The 13,292-nt window shown below is 41.0% G+C and overlaps 1 protein-coding gene across 2 annotated transcripts; it reads left to right on the top strand.

Annotated features, from left to right (window-relative positions):
* Positions 1–209: 209 nt before the first annotated feature.
* On the top strand, positions 210–13,212 carry VSTM5 (V-set and transmembrane domain containing 5). Of its 2 annotated transcripts, none has more exons than XM_042458999.1 (4): positions 210–622; positions 8,247–8,576; positions 9,162–9,242; positions 12,097–13,212. In XM_042458999.1, the coding sequence occupies exons 1-4, from the start codon at positions 532–534 to the stop codon at positions 12,141–12,143; spliced, it is 549 nt and encodes a 182-aa protein (XP_042314933.1). In that variant the 5' UTR covers positions 210–531; the 3' UTR covers positions 12,144–13,212. The 2 variants fall into 2 exon arrangements, with proteins under 2 accessions (XP_042314933.1, XP_042314932.1); XM_042458998.1 differs by having other exon boundaries at positions 9,108–9,242.
* Positions 13,213–13,292: the final 80 nt, after the last annotated feature.

Raw genomic sequence — 13,292 nt, 5'->3', positions numbered from 1 at the left:
GCTATGTTTTCCAGATCACTTTGAAAAGCAACCCAATATGTGACACACAACAGAAACAAGTCCAAATCGGCATGAGCAGCCAGAACAGAAAGTACCGTATGTTGGCATCGGTGGCACGTCATCCTGCAGAGCTCATTTCCTGGCTGGCAGGAGTATTTACACTGTTCACTGTAGTGTTGTGGTATCTCTCCTTTGGTTCTTTCCTTCGCTAGAGCCAATTATATCCTGGATTGATATCAGAGGAGTCTGAGGGCGTGAGCGGAGGCAGAAGGCCAGCCTTTTGACACACCGTTTAGTAGTGGATTCTGGAGAAAGCAAATGTAGGCACAAGCAGACTCAGCTGTGGTGAGCCTCCAGTTGCTGACACAGTCCTTGGGTTTTGGCTGCACCTGCAGAAGAAGAAGCTGCAGTATGTGGAAGAAGAGAAAGGAGGCAAAGCTGCTGTCCATCACAGCCCCCACCAGCACACACCTGGAATTTGACCTGTGGCTCTGGTTTAAATGAGCTTTGTCAAGCATTTTGTTCTTTCTGATGAGGCCTGTCACCTGTCTGCAAGCCTGCAGACCAAGTGTACCACTAGGGATTGTGACCCTTTGCCTGATGGCCAGGTGGACCTTCCAAGGTAAGTGCCGGAGACTTTCCTTCCTCCCTTATTTTCCCCTTCAGGTTGGCCTACCATGTTTCTATGTCTCTCCCATGGTCCCTTTTAAGGAGTCTTGCCAGAGTCATTATCTTTAAGTTTTCTTTCCTTACAACTTCCAGAATCGCCATCACCCTGCTGCTTGAGAGTAGTGGTGGTACTTCTGGGGGCTGTTGCTGTTGTGTGCCTTCAAGTCATTTCTGATTTAAGGCAGCCCTATCAGGGATTTTCTTGGCAAGACCTTCTCAGACTGGGTTTGCCTTCCTCTAAGGCTGAGAATATGTGACTTGTCCAAAGTAACCCAGTGAGAACCCTGGTCCCCAGAGGCATAGCCCACCACTTAAATCACTACACCCCATGATGACTCTCTCTCTCTCTCTGTTTGTTGTTGTTGTGTGGTTTCAAATCATTTCTAACTTATGGCAACTCTAAGGTGAACTTGTTGTGGGGTTTTCTTGGCAAGATTTGTTCAGAGGAGGCTTACCATTGCCTTCCCCTGAGGCTGAGAATATGTGACTTGTCCAAAGTCACCCAATGGGTTTTATGGCCAAGCTTAGTTACCTATAGTAACATGCTCAACAGTGGGATTTGTGAAGTTGAAGGCTTTCACGGCCAGCATCCATAGTTTTTTGTGGGTTTTTCGGGCTATGTGGCCATGTTCTAGCAGAGTTTCTTCCTGACATTTTGCCAGCATCTGTGGTTGGCATCTTCAGAGAAATCTGCCAGCCACAGATGCTGGCGAAATGTCAGGAAGAAACTTTGCTAGAACATGGCCACATAACCTGAAAAAACCCACAAAAAACAACAGTGGGATTTGTAGTTTGTTGTGACAACCGAGCTCTCAGACAGAGAAGGCTGAATATCTCACAAAACTACAAATCCCTGAACTCCATAGCATGGAGTCATGGCAGTTAAACAGGTGCCAAAATGCATTATTTCTGCAATGTAGATGCAGCCCTAATCTCTGGAGCAGCAGAAAACGAGATTGCTCCTTCTTCAGAATGACATCCTTTCAAATGTTTAAACATATTTGAACCATATTAGTTTCTTCTATTTCTAATGTTTAAGTGTATCACTAGGGTTGAGACAGAATTCCAAATTTGGCAGAAGCATGTAGCATCTTTGGAAAAGAACACAGCAGGGTTGGACAAAGCTCAATGAAAACAGAATATACTGGTATGCCTTCGAGTTGTTTCTGACATAGGGCAACCCTAAGGAGTTCCTATCATGAGTTTTTGTTGTGGTTGTTGTTGTTTTTGCAAGACTTGTTCAGAGGGGGTTTTCCTTTGTCTTTCTTTGAGGCTGAGAAAATGTGACTTGACCAAGGCCACTCAGTGGGTTTCCCTGGCAAAGCGAGGATTCGAACCCAGGTCTCCAGAGTTGTAGTCCAATGCTGAAAAAACCACATCATGTTGGCTCTTGGAATGTGCATACTGCCAATGAAAAGTATGGTTAAACAGGATGGATGGGATAGATTTGGATGCTGATCAAATTGAATTTCAGTATTCTGAGAGGAAGGAAAATTCCTGTACATCCTGGTAAGATGGGGAGAACCAAAGAGGTTGGAAAAATTATTTTTTTAAAAAACTAGAATTCACAGAAAACCCAACTGGGTGGATCTCTCAATCAAAAAAAGATTTCTCCCCTGCAAGCTCTTACTAAAGCAGTGTTCCAAACATGTATATAATAAGAAGCTTATATGGACTGTGACTGTGGAGACCAGGGTTCAAATCCCAGCTTGGCCATGCAAACTCACTGGGTCAACTTAATCAAGTCACATTCTCTCAGCCTTGTTATTATAAATACGTATGTTCATTTACAGCAGTTTTAAAAGGCTGTTAAAATAATAAAAAAATACAACACACCCCATTTAAAAGGTCTTCTGCATCAGCCAGTTAACACTCAAAATGCCTGTTGGTAGAAAGATAATAAGAGGAGACCAGTCCCTTTCCTAATAATTTGCAACAGAGATGTAAGCCTTAAAGCAAGGATGGGAATCATGAGGTCCTCCAGATGTTGCTGGACTGAAACTACCAGCAGCACCAACCAGCAAAGTCAATTATGATGAATGTTGGGAGCTTCAATCCAATAAAGGTTGCATCCTTCTCACCTCTAGCAAAAATGCTATTATGGATAAGTGAGGAAGGAAGAAAAAAATGGCAGTTTTCTACTATTGGTTTCTTTGCTTTATTTAATCACAGCTCCTTTGCCTTTCCCACCCTCCTTCCTCTATTGTGAAATGTAGGTGTGTACTAGATAGGGCCCTGTGCCAAAGTGGACCTTTGATTCATTTGGTCTCAATGTGAAAGAAAATGTTTGTTGGCACCTGCTCTTGCTCTCCTTGCTGGACAGAAGCCAGAATGCAATATGAGATATATGCAAAGGCTAGCAACCCTGCAGTTTTGTTGTTAACTGCCCTCAAGTCGCTCTCGACCCATGGCAATCCTATGGATGAGAAATCTCCAAGGCTCCTGTCCTCTTCTGCTCTGCTTAGTTCCTGCAAGTTCATACCAGTGACCTCCTTAATAGAGTCCATCCATCTAGCATGCAACCTTCCTTTCTTTCTACTTCCCTCCACCTTACACAGCATTATTGTTTTTTTCCCTAATGAGTCCTGTCTTTTCATGATATGTCCAAAATACGACAGCCTACGTTTTGTCATTTTGGCTTCCAGGGAGATATCTGGCCCGATCTGCTCCATTTGTTTGTCTTTTTAGCTGTCCAAAGTATCTTCGGAACTCTTCTTCAGCACCACATCTCAAAAGAATTGATTTCCTTCCTATCCTGTTTCTTAATTGTCCAGCTCTCACATCCATACATGGTAATAGGAAATACAATGGCTTGTATGATTCTGACTTTTGTGCACAGTTGTATATCTTTGCATTTTAGGATCTTTTCTAGTCTTTTCATAGCTGCCCAACCCAGTCCTAATCTTCTTCTGATTTCCTGGCTGCAGTCTCTGTTCCTGTCCCTACAGCAGCAACGCTAAATTAGTGTAGAAGGAAAGGACAGAGACGAACAGCCTAGTGAAGAACATGTTGTTGGCATTATGCGCAGCCCAGCTTTTCTGAGTATGAGTACCCTCCTTGTTGGGGCAATTAGCTTACAGTTGTAAACTGCTTAGACACTTATGAAGCAGTATATAAATGAAGCTGTTTCTGTTTGTTTTTAAGAGGGTTCTCGTGAATAATCTGGGGCTTGGTTTCCTTGGAATAAGGTTTATGGTATTTTTGTGATGTATGATCACAGCCCATCTAATTTGTCAGTGGCTGGATTAAAATGCCATCTAGTAATTTACCATGATGGTGTATTCTGGGTTGGCAGAAAAAAAAGAAATCTACCCAAAGTGAGCTCATGAAAATGGATATGGCATTCCAGATCATGGCAGACTCTACTTTGGAGTCCATGGCTTTCTACACCAGGGCAATTGGTTCCATCACAATTGCTATGTGTTCAGTATGGCTTGGACATTGGGAGGTTAGCATTCACTCTAGGGCTAATTTGGCTGCTGCTCCCTTTAAGGCAACCATGCTCCATGTTGAATTGTGTAGATTCCATCCTAGAGAATGCCATGGTTGAAGTCCTACATTGCTTTAGTGTGGAGTAGCATAAATAAACACAGGCATTCAAACTAGAGGAAAAGAGATTCCACCTCAACATTAGGAAGAACGTCCTGACAGTAAGGGGTTATTCACACAGTGAAAATAATCCAGGATAAATCCGGGTTGGATCTCTGTTGTTCACACGCGTCCCAAATGAACCCAATTAAATTGGAGGGACGCTAAAACCCCCCACTTATTCTAGGATAGTCAAGAGTGGGGTTTTCCAAAGTTTTTTTAAAAAGGTTCTGCATCATCAATAGTGTGAATAACCGATGTGAATACACCCCAATTGATAAAACACAGGACAAAATACTGCATACCTTAAATGTATTCCGAATGCATTCACATTGTCAACTCCATCTTTATTCAAATGCTTGCATGTGTGAACAACCAAACTTGCAGAGATGCGCATCAACGAGGTTCCATAGTGGGAATAAAAAACCTGGAATACGTGATTGAAATGGTTTGCATCATCATGCTAAAAAAATAAAGGACAGCTGAATGGCCCTAATTGCTACTTGACAGTGGAACACACTCCCTTGGAGGGCGGTGGAGTCTCCTTCTCTTTAGGTTTTTAAACTGGGGCTGGATGGACATCTGTCAAGGTTGCTTTGATTGTGTGTTCCTGATTGGCTGGGCTGGATGACCCTTGGCTTCTCTTCCAACTCTATGATTCTAACCCTATACTGAATGTGAACAAAGCACAAGGTATGTGGATTGACAGTCAAGGCACAGGGCTGACAGCTTATTGTGTAATTGCAATGTGCAATGTAGAAAGGTAATGCATAGAGGCAAAAATCAAAATTTGCTTTTTGAAACTTTTGGGGGGTGGGTGTATGTTCATGCTGTAGATAGTTGAATCTGTGGGTGCCAAATCAGTGGATACTAAAGGCTGACTGTACTAAGTATAACAATTGCATAGTGCTAGTGTAGCATTAACTCCACTAGCAGATATTTACACTACGCTGAGACAGTGTAGGATCTCTGCCAGTAGGTACATGACCACCCAATAGGTACTCCACCATCTAATAGCTCTTCTCCTTAGCAGCAACTTGCCTCACTTCTGCTGGAAGAGCAATAGTGGCTGTTATCCTCCATCAAAGCAATTTCCAAGATTCCAGAGGGATAATGATCTGAGTTTTAGACTGAACCTTAAGGGAAATAACCAAGGTGCTGAACTCTGTGCTCAAAGCAGGTTGAACACCTTGACTAGTTCATTTAAGTATTGACTAAAACCCGGATAGGATTCACTGCCCTACTGACATGGAAGCCCACAGCCCATGGAGCGGAGTTCTCTTCTTCCCTGAGAGCAAAGCCTTTCTCTTGCTAACTCACACACCTTCTGAGGCACCATCAGCCCTTCTTGGTCTCTTGGTGTGGGCAGGAACAAACAGAAAGGACTATGTTGTTTGTTTTTAAGGCAGAAACCCATCTGTTTGGATTGGGCAGTCCTGTGAAATGCAAGATAAACAATTTGAAAACAGCAAAGAAAGGAAAGAAGGATGGGGTTTTTTTGGGGAGGGGAGGTACATAAACTGTACTTCTTAAATAGAAAATTTGGTAGCAGAGGCAGGAGAAGTAACATGGAAAAAATTGGAAAAGGTTTTTATATCACACACACACACACACACACACAAAGAAAAGAAGAAGAAGAGCAGTTCAACATGATCCAGCAAACCTTTTATAAATAACAATTCTTGTGGTTTCCATTTTGGTACCCACACTTTCAGATCAAGGCTTTTGCAACATGCTGAGAGTAGCTGGGGAGCTCTTCACTTTACTCCTTGGTTTGCTGTTTGCATACTCCAGAGGCAGATGCTGTTTACCTTGTTTGCTGTAGGCAGACACATGTGGCCACAGTAGAATCCCATTCTTTCCTTTGATTATTGAATTCTTTAATACAGAAATATTGCTGACATCCAGCCTTGGAAGTCTGTCTCGTTCTATAGAAGAGTTTATCTTTGCGTTTATAGGCCACCTTCCAATGTTGTCAGATACACCAAGGAAGGTGATGCTATAGTTTGTGAGCCTCCATAGCCCTTATTAGAAATGCTTTACAATGCTGTGTGCATTTCGTTATTTTCTACATACATTGGCAGGCAGCAGAATTTTCAGTCAGGGTACTTTTCTGGAGTTTGGGTTCTCTAGTCACCTAAGTTAATTTGCCACTGTTTCCACAGCTCTGTCTGGGTCCTAATCATTTATGTATGTATTTATTTAAATGCCACTTTTATTTCATAAGGGACTCAATAGTTCACACCCTATATTAAAGCAATATAGCTAAAATCATTCTGAAATACAAAAATTTAAAGTACATTATCAGGGCTGTATATATGACTGGTGTATATGGTATATATGACTGTATATATGACTTTGCTGGAGAAAAGGTCTCTGCTAGCTAGGTCTCTGCTAGCTCTCTCTATTCCAGCTTCTATCTCAGCACTTGTAATATTAGTATTAAATTAATTATATTAAAATAGTTATACACAAGAAATCTCAGGGCAGGATACAAATAGCATTAAAACACATTAAACAGGAAGATAATTTAAATGAGCTATTAAATGGTATAATGAGTTAAAACAGATTTAACAAATTCTAATTTTTAAAAAGCTGTAACAGTCTTTGGGTTGCATTAATGAGGCCCAAAGATTTTGGTGAACAGCCAAGTTTTTAACTTGGTGCCTAAATGACATGAATGTTTTTGCCAGTCCAAGGGGAGAGCATTCCACATTTAATTTCAGGTGAAAGAATTGAGAGATACAGCTGTGTTAGACTGGAATATTAGCATGCAAAGGGGTCTTATCTAAGGAAGTAGACCAGGTCTATGGAAGCTTGCCTGACACCTTTTTCTGCACAGTTAATCTTGTAGCACCTTTGAATGTAAGATCCCTTTACATTCAGGTGAAAAAGTAATTTAGCTACAACGAGTAACATTTAGCTAGTGATTTCAGTAAGAAGACTCCAGAAGCAGGTGGCAGGTAGCTGGAGGGACCTCTTGGCTTGTCTTTGAATTAGCCTCCTTTTAAAAGCATCTCAGGTGGGAAGGAATCATGGCATCAGGATCAGGATGTTTTCTAAAAACAAAGGAACGTCTTACAAATAAAAGGTGTCTGGACTTTCTGAGAAACCTTACTCAATACTTGGTTAAACAAAGGGTAGTAATGACTCAGACAAGCATCCGCTTAAGAAAGACTTCATAAAAGCATTAAGCGGATCAGCCTTGTCCCAAAGGTGACATTTCTTATCAGTGGCATTTCCTGTCTATAGTACCAGCTGCAAGGCTACACATTGGGAGAGACCTTCTCTGGGATGGGGAGGACAATATTCAATTGTGTCCCAATACAGTGATCCTTCCATATCGGCAGATTTTTTATCCACCAATTCAAGCATCCATGGGTTGAAAATATTTTTTAAAATATATACATTCCGAAAAGCAAGCCTTGATTTTGCCTTTTTATGTAAGGCATACCATTTTACTATGCCACTGTATTTAATGGGACTTGAGCATCCATGGATTTTGGTATCTACAGTGGATCCCAGAATTGAACCCCAGCAGATACCAAGGACCCACTGTAGTTTCATCAGTTATCTTAACACACCTAACATTGGCATTCATGGAATCATAGTCTTACAGAAACAGTAACTGGCTACAAGGCTTTTCCAGCTAATCCTTCTGAGTGCATCCTTGGCCAGATAAAACTTAATAATAAAATAAAACTTTTATTTCTACCCCTCTTTTTGAAAAAACAATCAAAGCAGCTTACAATTTTAAAAGAATACACCATATATACAAAATACCCCCCCTTAAAAAAGAATTACAGTTTAAGGTTAAAATTGCATGAACAATTAAAACAATTGTAGTTTTTTGTAAAGTAAAAGTAGTTCCAGTTCAGAGCATATGTGTGCATATCTTTGCAGGGGTGTTGTACTGACACTGTCCTTTGCCAGCCCTTCAAACAAGAATGTGCCTTTACAACAAAAGCTGTGTTTGTTTGTTTTTTCAGCCCAGGGAGAAGTATCACTGCATGTCCCTCAACCCAATGTGAACACCACAGTGGAACAAAACATTTTACTATCCGTCGCCTACACCTGTGAAGGTACCCCCATCATTAAGTGGAAGCACACATCCCCCAGGGGCACCACGGAAATAGCGGAGTGGAAACCTGGAAGTTACACCAACATCTCCATTAGTTACGAAGGCAGAGTGAATGTTTATGAAAATGGTTCCCTCCAGCTGTTGAAGGTGGATCTGAGAGATTCTGGTTACTACTTGGTCACAGTGAGGGACAAGTCTGGATTTACCATCTACGGGACCATCCTGTTAAATGTTTATGGTATGAAAATAATAAGAAAATGAAAGTGTTACTTTGTCTTGATACCAGCTGCCCAAGTTGGACTCTTTAACAGGAGCAGGCAGACTCTCTTCTGGTCCAGAATATCTGCTAAACCAGTGATTTCCAAACTTTGGTTTTCCAGGTGTTTTGGACTTGAGCTCCCAGAAGGCCCAGAGAGCTTGACCAATAGTCAGGAATTCGGGAAGCTAAATCCAAAACATCTGGAGGGCCAGAGTTTAGGAATCACTGTGCTAAACTACCGTAACATTTTTGGCATACTGGAGAATTTCTGGACATGGCAATCCCAAAAGTAATTTTTCCAAGCTGAGGCATGAAGTCCCATTGTACAGCTAGAAACATTGTGTGGCTCAGAGATAGGGATGTTTCAGAAATAGAAAGAGAGCAATGATGTTATGGGGAAGATGAGCTCAGACAGAAAGAGTTGTGATTTTCTTTTCAGCCGTCTCTCAAATTTCAAAGATCCAACCCTAGTTACACTTAACTATGTTGTGTGTCTCCCCTCCTCCTTAGAGATTCTCTATGAAGATTTGCATTTCGTAGCTGTCTTCTTTGCCTTTCTCACAGCTGTGTCTGCCATTCTCATCTGTTTCATGTGGCTGTGCAATAAATCCATCCATCTACTTCAGGAGAGGCAGCAGCTCAAAGGTAAGCCTCAGACAGCATAAATACTCAGTCCATCACATAGGGAAAAAGAGTCCTACTTATCTTGACCATCCCAGCATCGGTTTGAAACATTCTTAGATATTTTCAACAACTTATTTGGAGTTAGATACTATCTATACATCATCTTATACATATTTTTCTTTGAATTTCTACTCAAAATAATCTGTATGCCTTTGGTCCACATTCCTCCCCCGCAATACATCCATTTGTACATTATAGCCAAAATTTTGGTCCCACTCTATCATATACGCTTTTACAGATACATTACTCCTACCCATCCTCATCTGTTGGGAGGGGTGCACTTTAAAAGTTCCCTACTTACCAGTCACAGCCATCACACCTGAAGGAATTTTATGCTTTACCATTGTCAAAGATAATTTTGGCCCTACTACCAAACTGATTGCAGACCTGCCAAAATTTCACAGATAAAAACTGGGACACATGTGGCCAAGTAACATCAGCATGTGGTTGAAAGGGAAAAAGTTATTAACGAGGAAGAAAACATGTGCTAGGAGAGGATGCAGCAGTTTGTTTTTGTCTGAGCCTTTTGGAAAGGTCAAGATCCCCCACCTGCTGAGTTGCCAGAGTGCAAACTACTTTTGCAATCTGCAGTTTATGGCTACTGATATGAGGACAAAGGGGGGAGGAAGGAAAAACTGAGACATTTTAAAAGCAGCTGGAAAAGTGGGATGACAAATTGATTAATTAATCAGGACTATCCATGCAAAATTACGACAGTTGGAGGTATGTGATTTTTGTAGTTCAAATATATCAGGACAGCATTAGTCTAGGAGCAGCAGTGGTTCCAGAGCATTTGGGAAACCAATAAAGACACCTCCTTCTCCTTTCCACACTTCCCTTTTATCTACCTTTTTATAAACTATTGACTCTTCAGGAGGTTTCAGGAAAGAAATAAAAGATTGTGAAGTTGAAGGCTTTCACGGCCCGCATCCATAGTTTTTGTGGGTTTTTCAGGCTATGAGACCGTGTTCTAGAAGAGCTTATTCCTGATGTTTCACCTGCAGGTGTGGCTGGCATCTTCAGACAATGCTGGCATGGAAAAGAAGGACAGGTTGCTTACCTGTAACAGTATTTCTTCGAGTGGTCATCTGCGAATACATACAAATGGGGTTTTACTGCGCCTGCACAGTGCTGCTCGGAACCTACTGGAATCACTGGGCAGAGTTAACTCTGCAACATATTGAAAGTTTTTGGCGGTAACTCCACCCACCCGTTATAAGGCCCCTGCCTTCCCGCTCTTTTCTCCAGTTCTGCAATTTTTCCGCCAAGCAGGCGATGGAAAGAGCCAATGTGAGCAGGACACTGAGGGGACGGACGGGTGGGATTTGTATGTATTCGCAGATGACCACTCATAAATACGGTTGAGAGGAGGTGATTTGCATGTTAATCTGTGTATTGTTCTCTTGTTGAATGGCCTTCTCTCAACCTGTAGGCCTTGCCATTCAACAAGAGAACAATACACAGATTAACATGCAAATAACTTCCTTTAAACCAGTGGTTCTCAAACTGTTGGTCACAACCCCTTTGGGGGTTGAATGACTCCTTCACAGGGATCGCCTAAGACCATCAGAACACACATACGTATTTCCAATGGAACTGAGACACCACTCCTTTATCCGTTTTTTATGGTTGGGGGTCACCACAACACGAGGAGCTGTTTTAAAGGGTTGTGGCAATAGGAAGGTTGAGGACCACTGCTCTAAACCAACAGTATATATACCCCCCCCCCTCTTCCATGTCAGCATTATCTGAAGATGCCTGCCACAAATGGTGGTGAAATGTCAGGAATAAACTCTTCTAGAGCAAGCCTCATAACTCGAAAAACCCACAAAAAACTAAAGAAAAGATTGAGACCGTTCCTACCAAATAAGGTATGAAATTGTTGCAGTCCAAATATATCTGTACAGCACTTAGTCTAGGTACAGATCACCAATGGTTCCAGATCATTTGGATACCAATAAAGAATCCTTCCTCTCTTCTCTTCTCCACGTTTTTATGGTTTCAGAAATGCAAAGAAATAATAAAAAAACCATAGGAAGTTATTTACTTTATAATGATTACTGTAGCAGAAGCTGAGAACACCTGCCAGAAAGAAAAGCATTGTCCCCTATGCAAACAAGCAATCTTGTCCTACTCATTTCCTTAGATTGCCTTAGAACAAGTTAGTTTTTGCATTGGGGCCAAATGGTAGTAGTGATTCATTTGGGATCAGTATCTTTCCCACCACTTGTTTTTCATGGCCAGCATGTTACAAAAAAGCATCTAATGGTGGAGTTGCCCAAAAGCTAAGAAATATTGGAAAGATACATTCAGTAATATGCCACTGTATGGAAATCAACTTTCTCTTAAAATGGTACTCTACCTTTCTCCCTTGCTATATTACAAGGTCATGCTATTCTTATTGCAAGCTTAAAAAGTCTGTGTCCTAAGGATTATAAACTAGGGACGTGTTTCCAAATTACTCCAGTATGCCTTCTGTGCAGGAGTTCCATAACCAAAATATTCACACTTTGTTTCTTTTGCTCATGTTCACAGTGGCATGGTTAGTTAACTTTGGCTCAGCTTTGAAAGTGCTTTAGGTGACAAAGGTAGTGTTGAAAGGTAAATTTTAATTCCCAAGTCAGAATATGGGTTAATTGGTTAACATTTAGGAAAGGTGGGACATAGTTCTCATAGCCTATACAGGAGAGTAGGCATAACTCAATTTAGTGACTCTTCATGAGTTTCCATTGCATTTTCTTAGGGCTGTTGACTGCAGTTGTTTTTAGTTTGGAATGTCCCGCTAACCAGTTTTCCATCTTTTTTCACTTAACAGCCAGCACCACTGAAGAGACAGAGCTGCAAATGATGGATGTTAGCTAAGGACCATTTCAATATGCAACTCCATTTTCTATCTGAAGAGAAAATAAATATAAGGACACTACCGCTGAGATCAGAGATTTTGTAATTTCGTTGCAAGATTGCTTTTGTGGTGGTGAAGTCAACAATGCTTAAGTGGAAAGAATGAAGATTTACAAAGGTTTGAAAGCTACTCTCATTACAGTACCATAACTTCCAATGGATTTCTTCTAAGAAGACAGAAGGCTTTTGTTGCTTAACATGCATAGACTTAAGATGACATGACGGAGGACTTTAAAAAGTGCTACATATGCACCCACAATAGCTTTGAATGCATGTCAATTGAACAGACTGCAGCATTTAAAAAAACTGTGACCATTTATTTATTATACACATTAAAAAGTTACCAGGCTGCATGTGGTAGATTATTTTCCTGACATAGCAAGGACATACTGATTGTTCATCTGAAGAAAGAACTAACTTTGGAATTATCGCCTAGACATTTATGGCGTCTCATTAATCTTCAAATGTTAGAAAATGACAAAATGAATAATCACTTCCTACATTTGTATTCCCCTTTTCTATGGTACTGAAGGTTGTGTCAGTGGAGTAAATCTACTTTTATGTTTACGATACCACCCAAGGTCGGATCAGTTTCAGAATGATTTCCCAAAGCCCTGCGGTGAGCTTCATGAGCAGGGATTTCAATCTGGCATTCTGCTTCTTCTCCACCTGCATTGGTCTCTTCTATATTTAACTTCCTATATTTCTCTCTCTTTGGAATGATATCACCACAAGACAAGTCCGTGAATTATTATACGCAGTGGCATAGTTCAGTGTTGCTTGGATAGCTTTAAGATAACAAATTATTAACCATGATTATTTAGTAGTTATTACTGGAACAGTGCACAGTATTGACATTCTTATTTTATGGGTGAGACATTTCATGCATTCCAACCCCATACAAATATGTTAATGCTGAATTCAAGGACATGTTGTCTTTAGAAACAGTGCAGACAGGAAAGAAAGCTTTGTAAAAAATATCAATGATCCCCCCCCCCCATTAATCTTTATTGCAGTTCTGTTACTCTTATAAGCACCATCCAAGTATATTCAGCCAATCCACTCCAGTGCTGTGGAGTGGCAAAAAACCACAGCCACATATTTATCAAC

This window comes from Sceloporus undulatus, chromosome 3 (assembly GCF_019175285.1).
Source record: "Sceloporus undulatus isolate JIND9_A2432 ecotype Alabama chromosome 3, SceUnd_v1.1, whole genome shotgun sequence".
In the NCBI taxonomy this organism is placed as follows: domain Eukaryota; kingdom Metazoa; phylum Chordata; class Lepidosauria; order Squamata; family Phrynosomatidae; genus Sceloporus; species Sceloporus undulatus.
This window is presented reverse-complemented; position numbering and strand designations above follow the sequence as displayed.

Coding starts and splice junctions, on each gene's coding strand:
- VSTM5 (XM_042458998.1), top strand. CDS start 532: ATGAGGCCTGTCACCTGTCTGCAAGCCTGCAGACCAAGTGTACCACTA. Junction 623..8,246: donor GGCCAGGTGGACCTTCCAAG/GTAAGTGCCGGA, acceptor TTGTTTTTTCAG/CCCAGGGAGAAGTATCACTG. Junction 8,577..9,107: donor CATCCTGTTAAATGTTTATG/GTATGAAAATAA, acceptor CCTCCTCCTTAG/AGATTCTCTATGAAGATTTG.